Here is an 18,685-nt window from a genome sequence, read left to right as displayed (position 1 = left end):
ATTCCAGTGCCAGGAACGGAAAATATTGAATTAGCTAACCTTCCATTCTTACCGAGTATATTTTGCTGTAACACATCAAGGAAGTGACCGATATAGCATTTCGCACTTAGAGGTTGTTTTCATTTATTTGAGCTACCAGACAGAAAACCACCTGTACGTCACTAACTTCAACATGTCTTCAGACTTTGAATCCTACGAGCAGGACTTTGGGACCCTTACAGCAGAAATAACCAACAAAATTGGAAAAATTCCCAAATTAGGTGGAGGTAAGATTTGCAAGTTTGCTGCAGTTTTCTAGCTAGCCATTTAGCTGTGCCAAGTTGTGCTACAGCTAGTAGTATTGTCAACATTAGCTACATTTGAACAATACTAGCAAGCTACTGCGTTTACCACAATGTGACAGCTACGAACTAAACTAAATGCTAAAAAGAAAGCTCTGTAACATAAACTTTTGTTGTCAGAGTAACTTCGCTGACGTTTGACTCGTACATGTATGCCTACATGTAAATACATTGACGTTATTTGTGTATACAATCGTGTCTACTCAAGGGCGTCCTTACCCTGAAACACAGTTACCTGTTACACTGTAGGCCTACTTAAACATATCATTCGACATATCAAACTTTTGGCATGAGACTAGGAAACACCTAGCATGTAACAGCAGTGGCTTGTGGTAATATTTCAATCCTGATGCAGTCACATGTTTACATGTCCCCACACATCAGAAGTGATTCGATTCATACTCGAAACCCTACTAGACATGCTTGGATTAGATATAGACTATAACTTTTTAACATGAGCAGTATTACTACTTGTCATCAGGAGATATGGGGCATGTGGCTTCCACACATGATGTAAAACTAGTGCACAGTGTACAAGTTTCATCTTGTGGAATGAATGCTCCGTGACACGTTTGATATAACTTGAGGCATCTCTTTATTCTGGTGTGTCCGGTATATATCGTCTCCTATGTTATATCCTACCGCCTTGCTCCCTGGCCCCCTTGTGGTAGCCTAATCTCCATGCTCATACCATTACGGCATTAACTACCGTATTTTACGGAAAATAAGCCGCATTTTCTATAAGCCGCAAACCACCAGACTGGGAACTTTGTGTTTGTAAATTGGAGTCTAGACCGCACTTGAATATAGGCCGACTGATTATTTACCCAGGAACACTTCGAATTGGACAGCTTGGATAGCGATCTAAACAGACAACATTCACAATCAGGGTGAACACTCAAATTATCTAAACCACAGACCATAGCATTACACATATCAAAACAGAATGAACACAACAATAGAACTCCGAACAATGCTTATCTAACTAAGCTAAGACCTTAACTTCGTAGCTTTTCAGCTTGCCGCGGGGCATTCTGGGTACCAAGAGTAGACACTATAGTAAAATATTTATTTAATTTAATTATTAAAAGGCTCAAGACGCACTTGTTCCGGGAGTACAACGGTACTTAGGAATGGTTCGCTTGACCCGATGTTAGTTTCCTCAAGGATCACAATGACTCTTGCTCAGAGACTTGTTGCTCTTGTGGTTAGTGGTAACTGAAAAATTGTACTTGCTGTGATATATTGTTTTTATTATTGTTGCTTGTTTTTTCCACAGGTACACTTGCACTTATAGCAGTTCATGTTGTTTAATTGTAACTTGTTTAACCCTTGTGTTATCTTCGGGTCGTTCTGACCCATCAGTCATTGTGACCCACCGTCGTATTGCGACAACTTTACCGCATACAAAAACAAAGTGAAGCATTTTCTTTTAACCGTTGGGCTGTCTCAGACCCCCCACATTGCGAAGGTTAAAATAAAATTATTTTTATTTGTTTTTGTATTGGGTAAAATTGGGTAAACACAACGATGGTTCGTTATGAACCTTTGGGTCATGTGACCCGAAGGCAGCACGAGGGTTAACTACATGCTCTTATGGTTCTTCCCTTTGGCACTTACTTTGGTTGTTCACAATGTGTGCTTCATGTTTTGGCTACTCGCAATGTTTTGTGGCTATCTCGTTGTTATGATCAGTGACCTATGCACTTTGTAAAGCTCTCTCTTGGAAGTCGCTTTGGATAAAAGCATCTGCTAAATGAATAAATGTAAATGTAATGTAATTCAGCAATGGTGACACAAGTGGGAATCATATCTCACACTGCCATACGGCAGCTCGATTTTAAAAATCTTAGTCGACCAAAGAGCATATCGACCAGGAAATGGACTACTTGACTGAGTGGGGACAGCCCTAACTTATACTATATCAAAAATAATTTTGTAGACATAACAATGGATTTTGCCACTAAATGAGTGACTTGGCTTTATTTCTGGACATACTTTCCACAACCGAAGTGTGTTACACAAGGGTGTAAAATCGCCTATACTTGTGCATTGCTTTAGCCTGGGTGCCAGCCAAACTTAGCCCCGCCCACAAAAAATGTTGTCCGGGAAGTTGGGTCTGGGGTCGCTAAGACTAAGATTTTTTTAATCGAGCTGCCATATGGCAGTGTGAGATCTGATTCCCGCTTGTGTCACCATTCCTGAATTAAAGAAATGTTCTACAGAAATTGTAGGTTATATTATTTAACCCTCGTGCTGCCTTCGGGTCACATGACCCAAAGGTTCATAACGAACCATCGTTGTGTTTACCCAATTTTACCCAATACAAAAACAAATAAAAATAATTTTCTTTTAACCTTCGCAATGTGGGGGGTCTGAGACAGCCCAACGGTTAAAAGAAAATGCTTCACTTTGTTTTTGTATGCGGTAAAGTTGTCGCAATACGACGGTGGGTCACAATGACTGATGGGTCAGAACGACCCGAAGATAACACAAGGGTTAAGACAAATTAAGCAAATCTAGTATATAATTTAAAAGAAAAAGGTGTTAGTGTTTTCCCTTTCGTTAATCTGCTCTTTGTTTAGTTTTGTTTTTTGGCTGCCGAACTACAAACTGTGCCATAGCCTACTTTGTCGGTGTTATTAGTAGGGGTGGAACAATATATCGCGGAACAATATATCGCAATACAAAAATTGTACAATATGTATTGTAGAGTTATGGCAATATTTTTACAATATGACGTCCGTTTGATGCTATTGGTTGAGCTACCAGCACACAACCTACTTTGCACCTGCGTCATGTGTGCATTCATTGCATTCACAGAAATCGCTCTGAGTTATCTAAATTGTATGTACAACAAAGAAAATTATTGAAAATGTTTTTGGAAATAATTTTAATTGAATTTGTTTAATAAAAATGCTGTTCAAAATATTGTGATACGTATTGTATCGTACACCCAGTATCGTAATACGTATCGAATCGTGAGCTTTACATTTAGTCATTTAGCAGGTCTACGCTCTTATCCAGAGCGACTTACAGTAAGTACAGGGACATTCTCCCCGAGGCAAGTAGGGTGAAGTGCCTTGCACAAGGACACAATGTCATTTTGCACGACCGGGAATCGAACCAACAACCTTCTGATTAATAGCCCGACTCCCTAACCACTCAGTCATCTGACCCCTAGTTATTAGGCAAAATGGCAAAGACATCTGTGTGATGGAAGCATTTCATTAAAGTACATTTACATTTACAAAGTATCGGGTGACTCGAAAAACGTTGAATGCAAAATCTGCCAACAACGGTTTATTTTTCATAGTTCGACGTCGAATATGATGTAGCCTACCACCTGTAAACTGTAAGTTGGCCTACTTTGCTCGTGTTAACACGCGCTGGGTTGAAAAATGAATATGCCTATTATAAGAATCACATCCAAATCGAATGACATTATCTTCTCCGGCCAAGAAAACAAAATCTCTGTTGCACCGTTCCCCACTCGGCTTCTACGTAAGTTCGCATGCTTCACTTTTTCAGGCAGTGATCAGCGCGCTCTGATGATTTGCATGTTAAACAAACAATATTTTTTATTTGTAGTACATTGGTTATTATTTATTATCTCTTACAATCTGGCATTTTTTATTATATCGGCATTCAGTAACAACAGGACTGGTGACACAAGGCTAATTATTAGTAATAGCTTATAGTAAAAACATAAGTCTGTGCAACACAGCAAAAAACAGGAACATCTGCCTGTCTCACATGCACTTTTGCAGCCGCAGTGTATCACATGCAAAACACTGTCAAGGGCCGAATTTCTGGTCATCCAGGTGACGTGCAAGGTCCCGTCCTCTATTTGCCAACCATATCCATCCATGTTGACAAAAAGCAGCTACCTTATTGGTGTAGAACGATCACGTGTCGAACCGTGCCACCAAAATCCTATTACGCTCTGAAGAAACTAGTTCTGCATAAAACATAGATGCATCGACAATCGACTAGAATTTTTGCGACAAACTTTTTTTTGGTAGTTTAGCACGACTCGTTCTTTTTTATGAGCTAAAGATTGTGTAGATGCCAGACTGTGGAGCGGGAATCATTTCAAAAGACTTCGTGGTTCACCTTGCGGCCTATTTGATCTGATGTTCCCGGTAGAATTTAAGGTTTACATTGGGCCCATCCATCGATATCTGAAGAAGATTACTCAAATCAGCTCTTCTGTCAAATGCTTGAAATGTTCCGGACAGTTCTCTGCCGTACCATGCCCCATAAAAGCAGAATCCAAGTAGTGTGTGGAGACCTTGTTTGCAACTGAATCCAGAAATCTAAGGTGCACATCCATCTGCTTCAGCTGAAGTTGCTTAAGCAATTCATCAAACAGCAAGACATACCCTGAATCTGTTTTCACTTTTTCCAGCAGTTGCAGCTTCACATAAGGAGCAATGCCATAATTAACCATTTAGGATGTCTTCTTTTCACAACAAGCAAACAATTTTGCTGTCACACTGTCTGTAAACATTAGCTGGAATACATGGAATTATTCTCAGCACTCTTGTTGGAGTAGTGGGATGTAACACTCTTTAAAGTACAAAGAATTTCAGCCCGCCAAGTAAAATTTGTTGCTGACCCAAGAATCCAAGTCTCCAGATGTTCCACAAGGTTTAGGGTTCTGTAAAAGATGTACAAATTCAATTACACCAAATGTATTCTGTCATGGCAATCTAGCAAACATGCAGTGTTGGTTGTAACAGTTACAAAGTAATTATTTTAATGCATTCTAATGACTTGCTTGCACTAAAACTGTATTTAATTGCCCAAGGACAACGTCATTTTGCATGGCCGGGAATCGAACTGGCAACCTTCAGATTACTAGCCCGACTCCCTCACCGCTCAGCCATCTGACTCCTAAACACATCCTGGATATAAAAAGAACAAAAATGAAATCACATTTCTAGTGATAAAAAATAAAAAGGTAATAGTCAGCAAAACAACTTGACTTTTAACCTCAAACATGATGTGCTCTCTTCCCTGCTGACAGCCATTTCTGCACAACTCTGTCTGGCTGAAACTGAAACCTCTAGTCCCTCAATGCTAATATATAAAAGCTTCCATAGCATTTCATCAGTATGATACTAAGTACCCAAGTCGACACCATTCTTCTGCTGCAGTTCAATAGCCTGGGGTAACGAGGCGAACGGCTGGCCCGTTTCAATTACGTGATATGCCGTTTGTTATAAGTCGTGCAATAACACGATGGGCATCTACATTTAAATTCCTGACCAGCATGGTGCTCAGTGGCGCAGTGAGGCAAACGAGAGCGCCAAATGGACCGCGCCATCTTTCCAGACCGACTCATCCGGTCTTGCACAGAAGCTTGTTCCTAGCTCCGAAACTCGTGCATGCTTGCAACTAGCTATACACGTCATACTTTGCGACAACCAGTCGCAAGCTTGTGAGCTGGAGTTAAGGCATTGCAGAAAACTGTCAGAATGTGGTACAAGTCCGATAAAGAAGCAGATACATGTGAACTTTACGAAAATCAATACTATTAGTACTGTAGTATTATAGTTCTTTTTGCTTCGTGTTTTTAGTTTGACTGCTTAAGTATTGTGTCGGATTAAAGAAACTGTAAACTTGAATATCTGGCTCCGTCGTTGTTCTAGCTCGGCAAAGCAAGCTAAATTAAGCCTATATATGTTTCTATTATAATGATGATGAGTGTTGCTTACTATTACTAGCTTATTGTTAATGCCATCGTTGTGGTGTTAACTGACATAAAGTTCTAAGAATATAATGAATGCGGCGAACACTGGGGGTGTGTATTACTGAACACTTTGCACTGTATTGCAGTGCACTGTATTGCAGTGCACTGTATTGCAGTGCACTGTATTGCAGTGCACTGTATTGCAGTGCACTGTATTGCAGCATTCGCTTTCCCATCTTTCTTGAAACTGCCTTCCGACCATCCCAAAAAAACGGCATGTATTTTGTGTTATGAGGCAACGTCGGTCGTTAAAGAGTACAATCTCCGTCTGCATTTTGACACCAAACAGGGAGAGATGAATATGACAAATTTAGCAGCCAAGAAAAACGGCAGATTGTCCAAGAACTAAAAGGGGGACTTAGTGGTGGTTGAGCACATTTGCCACCCCTGGAAAGGTTTACACCACCCCCCCCCCCCCCCCTCCGACGCCAACCTGTGAAGGAGGGTTGAATTAAGTTGATGCACTTTGCCGCCCCCCTCTTCATGCCGCCCGGTTCGCTCGTGCCCAAAACCGCTACTGGGCGGACTACAATCGCAGCAGAATATGTTCAGAAAAGCTACAGTTAAACTTAGTTAGACTAGCTACTGTAGCCAATATTAAAACGTTATCCAAAAATGCAGAGATTCAGCCCTGAAGAACTGACACGGAAACACAAAAATTACAGCAATAGACAGGGCCAGGGAGTTTTTAGGCGATCTTTATGAGGATGGATCAATCAGTGTGAGAATTATACAATGACATTCGGGGGGTCAACTTCTTCTCCAGGGCGTAAAGGGAACCCAGTACAGGTCAGGCGTGTGCTTCTATCATTAACATTGTTGTGAATATTCTATAGCTAATTGCCATTACAAATACTATCATGACAAAAATATTATAGATCTAAATGATATTTGTATTTTTTGGGGGGTATTAGCTAGCTAACCTACCTTTTCTTGCACTTTCTCACTATGCGGTAGCTACACTCTGAGATTCAACCAGCTTCTGTATTGCGAAATGGTCACGCGCGCTGTTTTTGTGTGTGTGATATTCCCTGCCATAAAGTCAAAATTTCTGTGTATTGCGACCTGGTATTGAATGAATATGGTAAATATATTGTAATTTTTACGATTGTATTTTTGTTCTCTTTTGACACGGGTCCTGGGCAGTGGCGGAACCAGACTTTTATATATGGGGTGGCCATGGGGTGGCCAGGGCTACTTCAGGGGGTCCACAGACCAAGACTGAAAATGTGTGTGTAACCTTAGCCTGGCATCTAAGCAGTGCAAATAATTCATATGATTGCTGATGAAAAATAGAAATTCAAATTCACTTAAGCCTGAGTTCTTCAGTGTGGCCTAGTATGGTCCACTAGGGTTACTTTAATCAAATTCTACATTTACTATGAATAGACTGTGTCTCTACATCTGAATTGCAACTAATTTCTTTCTTACACACACTGTACTGTACTCACAAACTGGAGAGACTTTTGGTCACTCTGTTTTCATGAATATATAATCTGGGTCTAACCAGGTTAGAGGTTAGATCCTTTGATGAATCTTTTACATTAAAACATAACTGTAAGTGTATACTCACACAAAAAATGCCACAGCCATCAAAACAAGAACACTCATGAATCAACAACGAACATTTTAAAGTGAGGCTTACCGTAATCTTTATGTTTTTTGTGTAGGCTTACATGTGTGGCCTACAAACACAAGCTATACTTGGCATGTGAGTGACTGATTGCCTAGTATGCTCTGACCTGGTGCCTGTAGCCTTGGGGAGGGTGCAAGGAATGGGGTCTATTTCCACCTGATCCTGTTTGCTCAGCTTTTTGAAGAAGTCTGCTAACCCACCCTTTCTTTTAATGTTTGAAGTGAACCCTAAGCAAAAATATCATGTAGGCCTACACATCCAATTAACCTACCCACATTTGAGTCCAATCTCAATCTTAACCCTTGTGCTGCTTTCGGGTCACATGACCCAAAGGTTTATAACGAACCATCGTTGTGTTTACCCAATTTAACCCAATACAATAACAAATAAAAATAATTTTATTTTAACCTTTGCAATGTGGGGGGTCTGAGACAGCCCAACGGTTAAAAGAAAATGCTTCACTTTGTTTTTGTATGCGGTAAATTTGTCGCAATACGACGTTGGGTCACAATGACTGATGGGTCAGAATGACCCGAAGATAACACAAGGGTTAAACATATCCCCATTATTATCTTCAATCAACTACCAGCCTTTAAGTTACTAGATCATGGCTAGCCCTACTCTGAAATACGTATTTCAAACAGGCATTATACAATAGCAAACAGGGTAGCTATCTGACTGCAGTGTTAATCTTTTGTAACGTTAATAGATTGATAAGGCATCTCATCAAGGAATCTTAGCAGTTAAAGTACAAAAATAGTGTAGCGACCCACACCGAAAGACGTGTGTTATATGTAAGGCTGTTAGTTGGTTGTTTACTATGGAGGATTATGGGGCCAAAACTAAATAAATAAATACTTGGATAAATAAATAATTGTATAACACATAGCTTAAATAAATGACTAAATATATAATGAAATGCCTAATTGACATACAAAATATATAAATTACAAATTAAATGAGACACTAAATATATAAACGTTACATGTATTTTACGTTTTAATGTGTTCACATTTATTTATTTATACTTCCATTTATTTATCCTTACATTTATTTATTTATCCTTACATTTATCCACGGTGTAACTTGCTGCAGCAAAATAAATCCGTTGTCTGCGTCACCAAGTCAGGGGGCGGGTTAAAGCCTCTAGATCTAAGCATTTATCCATAGATATATATAAAGACATCTAGTCTTTATATATATCTATGGGCGAAGGGGCATTGAGGGGAGATGGAGCATTCGAAGTCAAGACCAGGTTTAGCGTCTGTTCTTTCTGTTACGTCTGGGTTTCACAAGAGACGGTCACTATTGTTTTGTGGGCTACCTTTCTTTTATTTAGCATGAGCTAGGGCCAAACTGTTGTTTGGCTTACTAGCCTGTGTACCATGTGGTTAATAAACGTCAATTCGGGAACTTCATCTTATGCCTGGACGATTGTTGCTTTCTGACCTAGTCAGGTCATTACAATAGATTTCAGAATCAGAATTGGTGTTTATTCGCCATGAAAGTTTGCACAGAAAATAAATTTACTTTGGCAGGAGAGCCTACCTTGGCAGCCATTTTCGGCGCCAACTAGAAAGTTACAGCATAACATGAGGAGAGAGGAGGAGAGAAAAAGGCAACCCCCAGACAATGCTCCTAGAGGAGTACAGTGTGGGAACAGGCAAAAACCTCAGCACATAAGCCCAACAACATTTACAAAAACATGTGACTTGCAACGGGGAGTGGGGGGGGGGGGGGTAGACAAGCAGCATCTGGACCTGCAGCCATGGTAGGCGCTGGACACAGACCCGCCAGCCACCCTGGTGAAACAAGCAGGCGAAGGCGTTGGATGGGGGTGGGGGGGTGGTGATATCTGTAGTAGGTGAAAGTTAATGTGTGAGTAGGTCTGGGTTGGCGCCCTCGACCTAGGCCACAGTCAGTCCGATTCTCCCTATGCAGATTGTGTTGGCAACGAGACATCCTTGGTCATGACCCGGGCACAGACCAAACCACAGATGTCGGTGGGGGGTGGAAGGGAAGAGCAAGATAGTCTCGCTTCAGCCTTGGCCAAGGCCTGTGCTGGTTACAGGGCTGAAAGTGGATAAGATTGGGGTAGTTGTTTTGACGAGTAGCAGCGACTCAATTTTCACGTCCACCCTTCAGGAAGGTCTCCATCTCCTCCATCTTCCTTTGCAGAGCCGCAAACTTATCCCTGTTGTAATCCATACTGCGTTGTAAGTTCACAGTCTGAGCTCACCCGAGCTTCTCTTCGAGAAGATGGTGTCAATTGGGGGAGTCAGATGGCTGAGCGGTGAGGGAGTCGGGCTAGTAATCTGAAGGTTGCCAGTTCGATTCCCGGCCATGTCAATTGACGTTGTGTCCTTGGGCAAGGCACTTCACCCTACTTGACTTGCTTTGGGGGGAATGTCCCTGTACTTACTGTAAGTCACTCTGGATAAGAGCGTCTGCTAAATGACTAAATGTAAAATGCATTGAGAGACCAGCTAATTAATTCCATGCTTCTAGTTTCGGAGAGTGATGATGAGAGAGTATCTTGAGACAGACAAGACAAGACAGAGCCAAGCAGGGAAGGCCAGGGAGGGGAGGAGAGAAAAATGCGACCGCCTTCGTCGAGAGCCAAAGAGTAACTAGTAAAGTAATTTCAAATGGCTAAATGATACTGTTGTTGTTTTAAAAGTGTGCTATATAAATGAAAATGGAAAAAAACGAAATTGAATCAACTACACCACAGTAGGAACTGTGCTGTTAGCTACTAAGGTAGTGCTAAACAAAAACAGAGACATTTCTCTTATCCAAATCTTATGGAACCAAATTGCCAATATGCATCTTTTTCTATGGCTCTGCGGCCCAGCAACTCAACTTTCATAACATTTTGATCAGGAAGCCTCAAGCCCAATGCTAAACCTTAAAAAGTAACTGTAATATGATGCTGTTGTCTTCCCGTTGGCACTGTATCAGACGCTGGCATGGTGATTTGTGACTGGTGAACTGTGGAAATATCCTCGATTTGAAAAAATGCGCTGCCAGATGTCAAAAGAAACGCTTCTTTTAACAAGATAAATTAAATGTCAATCAGCATCCAGGGATAGCGAATGACATTTTGGGGTGGCCAGTCCGATACCAGGGGGGTCCAGTGCCACCCCGGCCACCCCTCTGGCTCCGCGACTGGTACTAGGTCTGGCCATGAGGTACGTAAGTCAGATGTCTCCGGTTAATTTTCTACCAGCCAATCAGCGAACAGAGGGAGTGGCTGAGAACGTTGATGTTGTGCGCTAGTTTGTGTTGTAGTTCCGTAATGGCGGCGGAGAAAGATGCGAGCGATGCCATTCGGTCCGTTGTAGCAACGCTGCCGAATATCCATAAGCTAAAGCCAGAGCAAGAACAAGTTTTGCTGAGTTTTGTTGGTGGCCATGATGTTGTGGCCCTCCTCCCCACGGGGTTCAGGAACAGTTTGATTTTCCAGCTACAGCAGCTAGCTCTGTTACAGTAGTGGTGAAGGAATTGGCTAAGGCGAACGCTAGCGATTGGTTATGGAAGATCAGAGTGGCTCTGGGCAGATCCAATAGTTTTAAACTTCAACAGAGTACCTGCCTACAAAGAAGTCAACGCTTGTCAATGGAGCGAGGCCAGACTTTGTACAAATGAAATGTACGAGAGTCTGGTTAGGACCAGGCTAGCCTGTCCAACCATTGCTTTTGGTCCGAATGCTGTCCAATCATTAGTGCCAGTCCAACCTTAAATATTGGTTGTGTCTATTACAGTCCTGCGACGCCCAACAGTTATCGGATTTATTTCATTTTACTGTCAAACCTTTAGATTTATTGGTTGTTATCAGGATGTGAAGTTTATTTCAAACATGATCCTACCCTGCCTTTAACATGTAACCAACCCCCCCTCCCCTCCCCAGAAGGACCTAATTTTACACAGTCTGTAACCTGCCTGTCTTATTTGACTAAAGGGCATTGCCACTGAAAAGCCATTGAATACAGAAAGACTTGTTCAGATATCTTAAGATCCCTAGTGGGAAGTAATGCGGAAGATGCAGGCGGTTGACCCTTTGGTGTCTTGGATTATGGATAATCCAATTGACAGATCACACAACATGTGAGTTCAGGGGGGTGTGTCTGAGTAAGTGGTCAACAGGACAGGGGCCACACATGGGACTGTCATGGCTCCCTTCCTGTTGCCAGCTAAATTTGGTATCAAATTTGGAGAAGGAGTGGTGGTGGTAGTAGTAATAGCATTACAGGCAACATAAAAAAAGGTGATTGAAATTAGGTTATTGAGTGGTACAACAATGCTGAATGTGCTTGACTGAGGACATGTTTGTGGATATAGGACATCTACAATATCCTATACACCAAATGTAACACTGTGGTCATGTTTTACTTGGCATGCCAAAGATTACTGTTGCCTACTTTGTTTGTTCTACTGTACCTTGTAGTTCTAGAGTAGAAGTACATTTAGTATTGAACTTGTCAATATGTTCTTAACAGTACAATATCCCCCCCAGGAGTCTTCTAAGCACTTTTCAACACTAGCATAACAATTATAGAATTCCTCAACACTGGACATTGTTTTCATTCCATTTAATTTCTGTTTCTGTGGAACCTGAAAGGCTATAGCGTGCTTGAGTATGCCTACCATACTTTGTACCAGACATACAGTCCAGGACCCTATTATAATTGTTAGGCTATGGATATTTTCTTGCTTGCATTTACTTTTTAGATTTTTCCAATGCCAAATTTGAATATGTAGATGATTAACTGGTCATGGTAATTTACATTTAGCCATTTAGCAGACGCTCTTATCCAGAGCGACTTACAGTAAGTACAGGGACATTCCCCCCGAGGCAAGTAGGGTGAAGTGCCTTGCCCAAGGACACAACGTCATTTGACAAGGCCGGGAATCGAACTGGCAACCTTCAGATTATTAGCCCGACTCCCTAACCGCTCAACCACCTGACTCCCTAATGAATTGACTTGGAAACAAAGTTCTTCCAAAAAAGTAATTCCTTCACCCACCATGTGGAGTGTATTAATACAAGCTCATGTAAATATACACAAAGCCAGTCAACCCATCATACCAATCTGTAATTGTCCTCCACTTCTGCCAGAATAGTGTGCTCTTAAATTAAAATTATTTTCAGACTCATGAAGACATTTCTCATTTCCTTTTTTTATATCTCACCCGCTGAAGTGGTTAAATCGTGTCAATGTGTTGACAGCCCTCCATTTCATACCATGACAATGGCTTCGACAAAAAGCTTTTGTCGCTGTTGTTGTGCCATTGCTCAATGTCACACATGCACAATTGCTGATAGTGGCTATTGCGCAACAATAAATGTTGTTGACTGTGTTGGCCAAGTCTTCAGCATTCACAGGAGAATCAAATGGACACATTTTTATTTGGCTTTGTTACTGTTCCAAAACTTGGTAGGGTTTAAATAAGAACACAATACGATTCAAGGTCTCACTTTATTAAACATAAATGTATTTTCTCAGTCTTACAAGTGTTTACGGAAACTGAAGACCTGTCAATCATTGCAGATTAAATATTGAGTGCTGATGAAAAGCACTCTGCTTGCAGAGAGCAGCTATTTTTCCTTTTTGTGCTATGTTTACAAAACTACTAGGCTTTTCGTCCCTTGGTCAGCGGAGCGTCTGATAAATATCCATGCATATTTCAGGCCTCTCTAGCTTGGACCTGTGTTAGAGCGAGCCACACTGTCTCACCTTATGGAGAATCGCCTCTGGCTGTTTACTGTGTAGCTTGTGAGGTTGGACACAGGTTTTAAAAATGGATTTGATGACTAGAAAAAGGTAGTGTAGACCCAAAGGGTAAAAATGAAGATCCACTCTGATGTTTCACTTTTACGATTCCTTCACCAGTAGTCCTTGTGGTTTGCTCCTGAACTTGATGTTTCTTCAAGTGCATTCCACTTCTTTAATGTGAAATGATTTGTCAAACTTTGGTCAACTGAATCCTTTTCTTTGCAAATGGGGCTCAATACTTGATGTCAGTTTGTTCTAGGCTGTACCAAAACATTTCCCTGAATGAAAATAGGACCCATAACTAAAATATGTAGTGTTGAATATTTCACTTATATACCGGTACTACTGTATGTAACTAAGCAAAGCATCAACCTTTTAAAACATTTTCATTTTGACTACAATTATCCAAATGTAATTATTTCATAAATTGGAAGAATTTTTTATGCCAGTGGGTATGTATATTTTTACTACTGGTATCTAGGCATATCTGACATCTTGTTTCTTTTTGAGTTGGCACATAGTGTCTCAGTGCTCCTCAACAAAGTCAACAAAGGCCTCATACACAGAATAAATAGGAAACATCAAATGTGAATCGGTGAGCGGAGAGAATGTGTAAATATATCTTCAAATGTTGATCCCCCTCCATCTCTCGCAGCATTGCGAGGGAGTTAGGTTGTTGTCATAAAGCGCTAGTCCTCCTTCAACTGATCAATATGTTTATTCTGCTTCCCTTTCAGAGGAGAAGACACAGCTGGTTCTTAATGTCGACAAACAGCTTGAAGAAGTCAGAGAGTTGGTATGTCTTTGATCAGTAATTTTTCACTCTTCCGATTTCCTAAACAATGAGTTCGGAATGGGATGGGGGAAAACACAGACAACATCACCTGTGTTATCTGAGTGGTGACACGATACACACGCACATTTCACGTGTGGTGTCTTCTGTGGTTGCTGTGAGATTATGTCCTGATAATTCACTTTTATGTGACACCCCCCTGACATATTTCAAGACGGTGGAAGGAGTCTTCACATCTCATTTGCTAGAGTGATTGAAGAGAACTACCATTTCGATTTTAGTTAACTTATTATGTCAGACTGATTACGGTCTTACAAATTCCCTGCCGAGTGTTTTGTCTCTCTGTTCCTCACAAGTAGGCCTGTGCTGTCTTCATTCCAAATGACATTTGTGTGCCTCAACAGATATGTTTAAAACCAAGACCTTTCAATTTTATTGTATCTTGTTTATTCATTCATACTTTTCAGTGCCTTGCGACAGTCATGGTTTTCTAAGTAAACATGGAAGTGTTACAGTGCAAGCTGCTTATGTTGAGAATTTATTTATTCTGTATTAAAATGTGTGTTTCAGCATGAGCAGCTCTCTATAAGGAAAACAATTTTACAATACAATTGCTATGCAATTTACAATACAGCTTTTTCTTTTTATAGAGCTATACTGTGTGGGTAGGTATGGGTATATTATGTAGGTACAGCATCTTGTCTAGGCTAATATTTACTGAAATCATATTACAGTCTTAAATGACTAAATAAGGCACAACTTGCAATAATATAGTTTGCTAGTCATATACAACTAAATCATTGTTGCTTTGAGCCTATCATTTGTCATCTTGAGGATACCTTTTATGGGGTCATTTATTGGTGAATTATCTGATTGCGGGATTATAGCTGGAGCAGATGGACCTGGAGGTACGAGAGATCCCCATCCAGAGCAGAGGCATGTACAACAGCAGATTAAAAAGCTACAAGCAGGAGATGGAGAAGCTGGAGAAAGACTTTGTAAGTGGTTACCATCGTTTTACCATCTGTCCACAAATGCTGATGCAGACAGTAGGCTATGTGTTGATTACATGAAAAGACACTAACGTACATTAGTTGATACTTGCAATCCTCCTCATATTTTTGTGCTTGCATCTCTTCTTATTTTTGTGATGTTTCTCTCTGTCTTTTTTTCTCCCTCACACATACACATACTTACTCAAAAACTGAAGGTCAGCAGTACGACCACTGTGGTTAATTCAGAGCCTGTTTTTGAAAGCCCAAGGCATGTGTTGATGCTACAGATAGTAGCCTTGTTTAGTAATTCATAAATCATAGCCTGTCTATCCCAAATCCACACCTCTACCTATATAAAACCTTAATAAGGAGCCCAGCCGTATGTTTTGAAGCATGTTCTCGACTTTCTCTTTATCTGTCTAACCACAAGCGACTCTGATCCATCTCGTGTTGGCCTAAATTTCCCGTTGATACAGTTAATATAACATTTTCACATTGCTGTGTTTTACCCTGTTGGATGGTGTTTTCTGTACATCTGTTTAACTTTCCTTGTCAATTTATACCCAACTAAATAGGTGTTACTCTTTCTTACAAGACTAGTTAAGATGACTTTGTATTGGTTTTCATATACAGCACAACTGCTGAAAGTGGTGCTTGACACTAATGTGTATGCAATACAGACATGCAGTATATGTGATATCAGTGCTTCCATTGTGGAGTCATTGCCTCAGGTCTCCAAACATGAAAGAAACAAATAAATAAACACTTGTTAGAGATCTGAAATTAGTGATCTATCGCTACGCCACAGAGACTCGTTACCTCAGATCACAGAGGAGATCTACTCTGAGAGGGTTTGCTTTCCTCACGGTGGGCATTTAATTGGCTGATGATTAATCTTTCCCTTCTCCCCTCTTGACTCTTGCAGTGGTTAATTATCAAGCAATTAACACCTGCTGTGGAGGATATTGCTGTTAATTTGCTTTCTTCACATTTATTTACGGGGTTATCCTGATTTCTTCTGAGAGGTTATTTTGTATTGTAACGTTGACATTGTTTTGCGTAAACAAAATATTTCATGCACTAGTTAACAGTAAACAGTTTACATTTTTTTGCTTCTAGTGTCCTGGGGTTTTTATGTAGTTTGTCTCTTGTGGAGATTTAAGAGATGGTGAAACATTTAACAGAGTTGGTGTTTTTCTTGGCTTACACAAGGTTGCTTGAAACACCTCCAGTCCATTCCCTACCTTTGAGAAAATGACTGTCAGCCGTTTAAACAGTTAGTTATGCTAAGAGGTATGGAAGCAAATTGTTACCAAAATTCAAATGAAAATGCATTTCCAGAAATGCATTTGCATTTTAAGAATGTGGCTGCATTATTTGACTCATAAATGAAATTAGTAATCAATCATCCTATTTGCATTTTAATTTTCTTCTTCAAGAGTGCTCAATCTTTCACTTAATTAAAATGAAAAAGAAATAGACATTTGAGATTTAATTTTCAAAACATGCCCCAGCAAATAGATACCAAAATTCAATTTGAAATGTAAAATTTGAAAATTAAGGCTATCCTGAGATCGCCACTAAAGCACTGAAAACCCTGCTTCCATTTCCAACATCAAGCGGGATTTTCTGCCGTGACAGCAATCAAACAAAATTTTGGAATAGGCCTGAACTGGATATAAGGAACGCACTTCGGGTGTCACTGTCGTAGCTTATAGTCACACACAACAGTGGGACTGACACATCGAAAGCTAGCTAGTAACAATATAACGATGGAAAACCAGGCTAAGAAACTTAAAGATGGGTCAATTGAAAAAACGGCTGTTTATTTTACATAAAACTCAAAAAACTATTTTTCGCTCAAATCAGCTAAACTATTTTTTTTTGAATTTTTTGGAATTTTTGGCAATTCAATCAATTTCCCGGCACATTTGCAATGTAATGCAATGCAGATGTGCACACCGCTCCCTACCGAACAAGATGGGTAGCTCGGTCAGCAGGGAGCTGAAGAAGAGCGGCTACTGACGTCACTCTGCTGCGCTGCTCAGAATGCTTTTTCGTTCATTTTGCATTTCTGCAAATGCATTTGAATTTGAATTGTGGTCACGATTTTACAGCCACGTTCTTAAAATGAAAATGCATTTCTGGAAATGCATTTGAATTTGAATTGTGGTCACAATTTTGCAGCCACGTTCTTAAAATGAAAATGCATTTCTGGAAATGCATTTGAATTTGAATTGTGGTCACGATTTTGCAGCCACGTTCTTGAAAATGAAAATGCATTTCTGGAAATGCATTTTAATTTTCAAATTTTACATTTCAAATTGAATTTTGGTATCTATTTGCTGGGGCATGTTTTGAAAATTAAATCTCAAATGTCTATTTCTTTTTCATTTTAATTAAGTGAAAGATTGAGCACTCTTGAAGAAAATTAAAATGCAAATAGGATGATTGATTACTAATTTCATTTATGAGTCAAATAATGCAGCCACATTCTTAAAATGCAAATGCATTTCTGGAAATGCATTTGCATTTGAATTTTAGTAACGATTTGCTTCCATAAAGAGAACTTATATCGCTCCATTGACAAGTGTTAACCTGTTTACGCTCCTGTTTCGCCCGCGAGACAAAAATGCTGCCTCCCCCTTCCTCAGTTACGACGCACTAAATTCTAAAAAATATATTTTTTAGACGCTACACATGTTATACATCGTTGGAAAGCTACGATTCTTGTGCTTCCATTGAAATAAACCAATTCAAGATCAAGTCGCAATAGCAAGCAAAGTCAACGTCTTTTTCCGGTGAACATTCCTTCAACAATGCCAAAGAAAAAAGTTGTACTCACCCTAAGTTGTTCTAATAGGTCCAGGTGTGCAAATCATGCCATCAAAACTTGATCTGCGTAAGTCCCAAGGGTTCAAAGTATCTAACCATGTAAAGTAATTCGTCCAAATACAATGTTTTACGTTCATGAATAGCCATTATCCTTTGTTTCATTATGCAAGTTAGCCGACGGAAGAAACAACTTGTTCACATAAAAGTGTTATTTTCTCCGATTTATCAACGGAGTATTTACAAAATGAAGGTCTCAAAATGTCCGTTGAACCCTCCCCTTTTGATTGACACCTTGTTCGACCCAATAGGAGCTTCCATGCCCCGTTGACAGCCCTCTAAAGCCAACTAGGTCTGTGCGTCCTGCCCCCCCCCGCCCCCCCCCCCCCACACTCGTTCTAAACAAATTTCTCGAACTGGCTTCGACTGGCTCTGAAATTAGCTCGTTAGCCTTGTAGCTGACAGCTAGCTGAAAATGCCAATACCTCATTTGTATGCGTCTGTGGAGCCTTCAAAATAACAGTCGATTGCGCAATATGGTTGACAGAATCAG

The 18,685-nt window shown here is 40.3% G+C and overlaps 1 protein-coding gene across 5 annotated transcripts in view; it reads left to right on the top strand.

The window, feature by feature from the left end:
- The first annotated feature begins 68 nt into the window (after positions 1-68).
- vti1a (vesicle transport through interaction with t-SNAREs 1A) overlaps positions 69-18,685 on the top strand; it is a 137,492-nt gene continuing 118,875 nt past the window's right edge. For all 5 annotated transcript variants that reach the window (XM_062475110.1, XM_062475113.1, XM_062475109.1 and 2 more), the window contains exons 1-3: positions 69-266; positions 14,250-14,308; positions 15,193-15,303. In XM_062475110.1, the coding sequence (XP_062331094.1) occupies positions 173-266; positions 14,250-14,308; positions 15,193-15,303 (264 nt within the window). In that variant the 5' untranslated portion in view covers positions 69-172. The remainder of the gene's footprint in view (positions 267-14,249; positions 14,309-15,192; positions 15,304-18,685) is intronic.

The sequence above is a fragment of the Osmerus eperlanus genome, chromosome 12 (genome assembly GCF_963692335.1).
Source record: "Osmerus eperlanus chromosome 12, fOsmEpe2.1, whole genome shotgun sequence".
Lineage (NCBI taxonomy): Eukaryota > Metazoa > Chordata > Actinopteri > Osmeriformes > Osmeridae > Osmerus > Osmerus eperlanus.
Note: the sequence above shows the minus strand (reverse complement) of the source record. Positions and strands in the feature narration are given on the sequence as shown.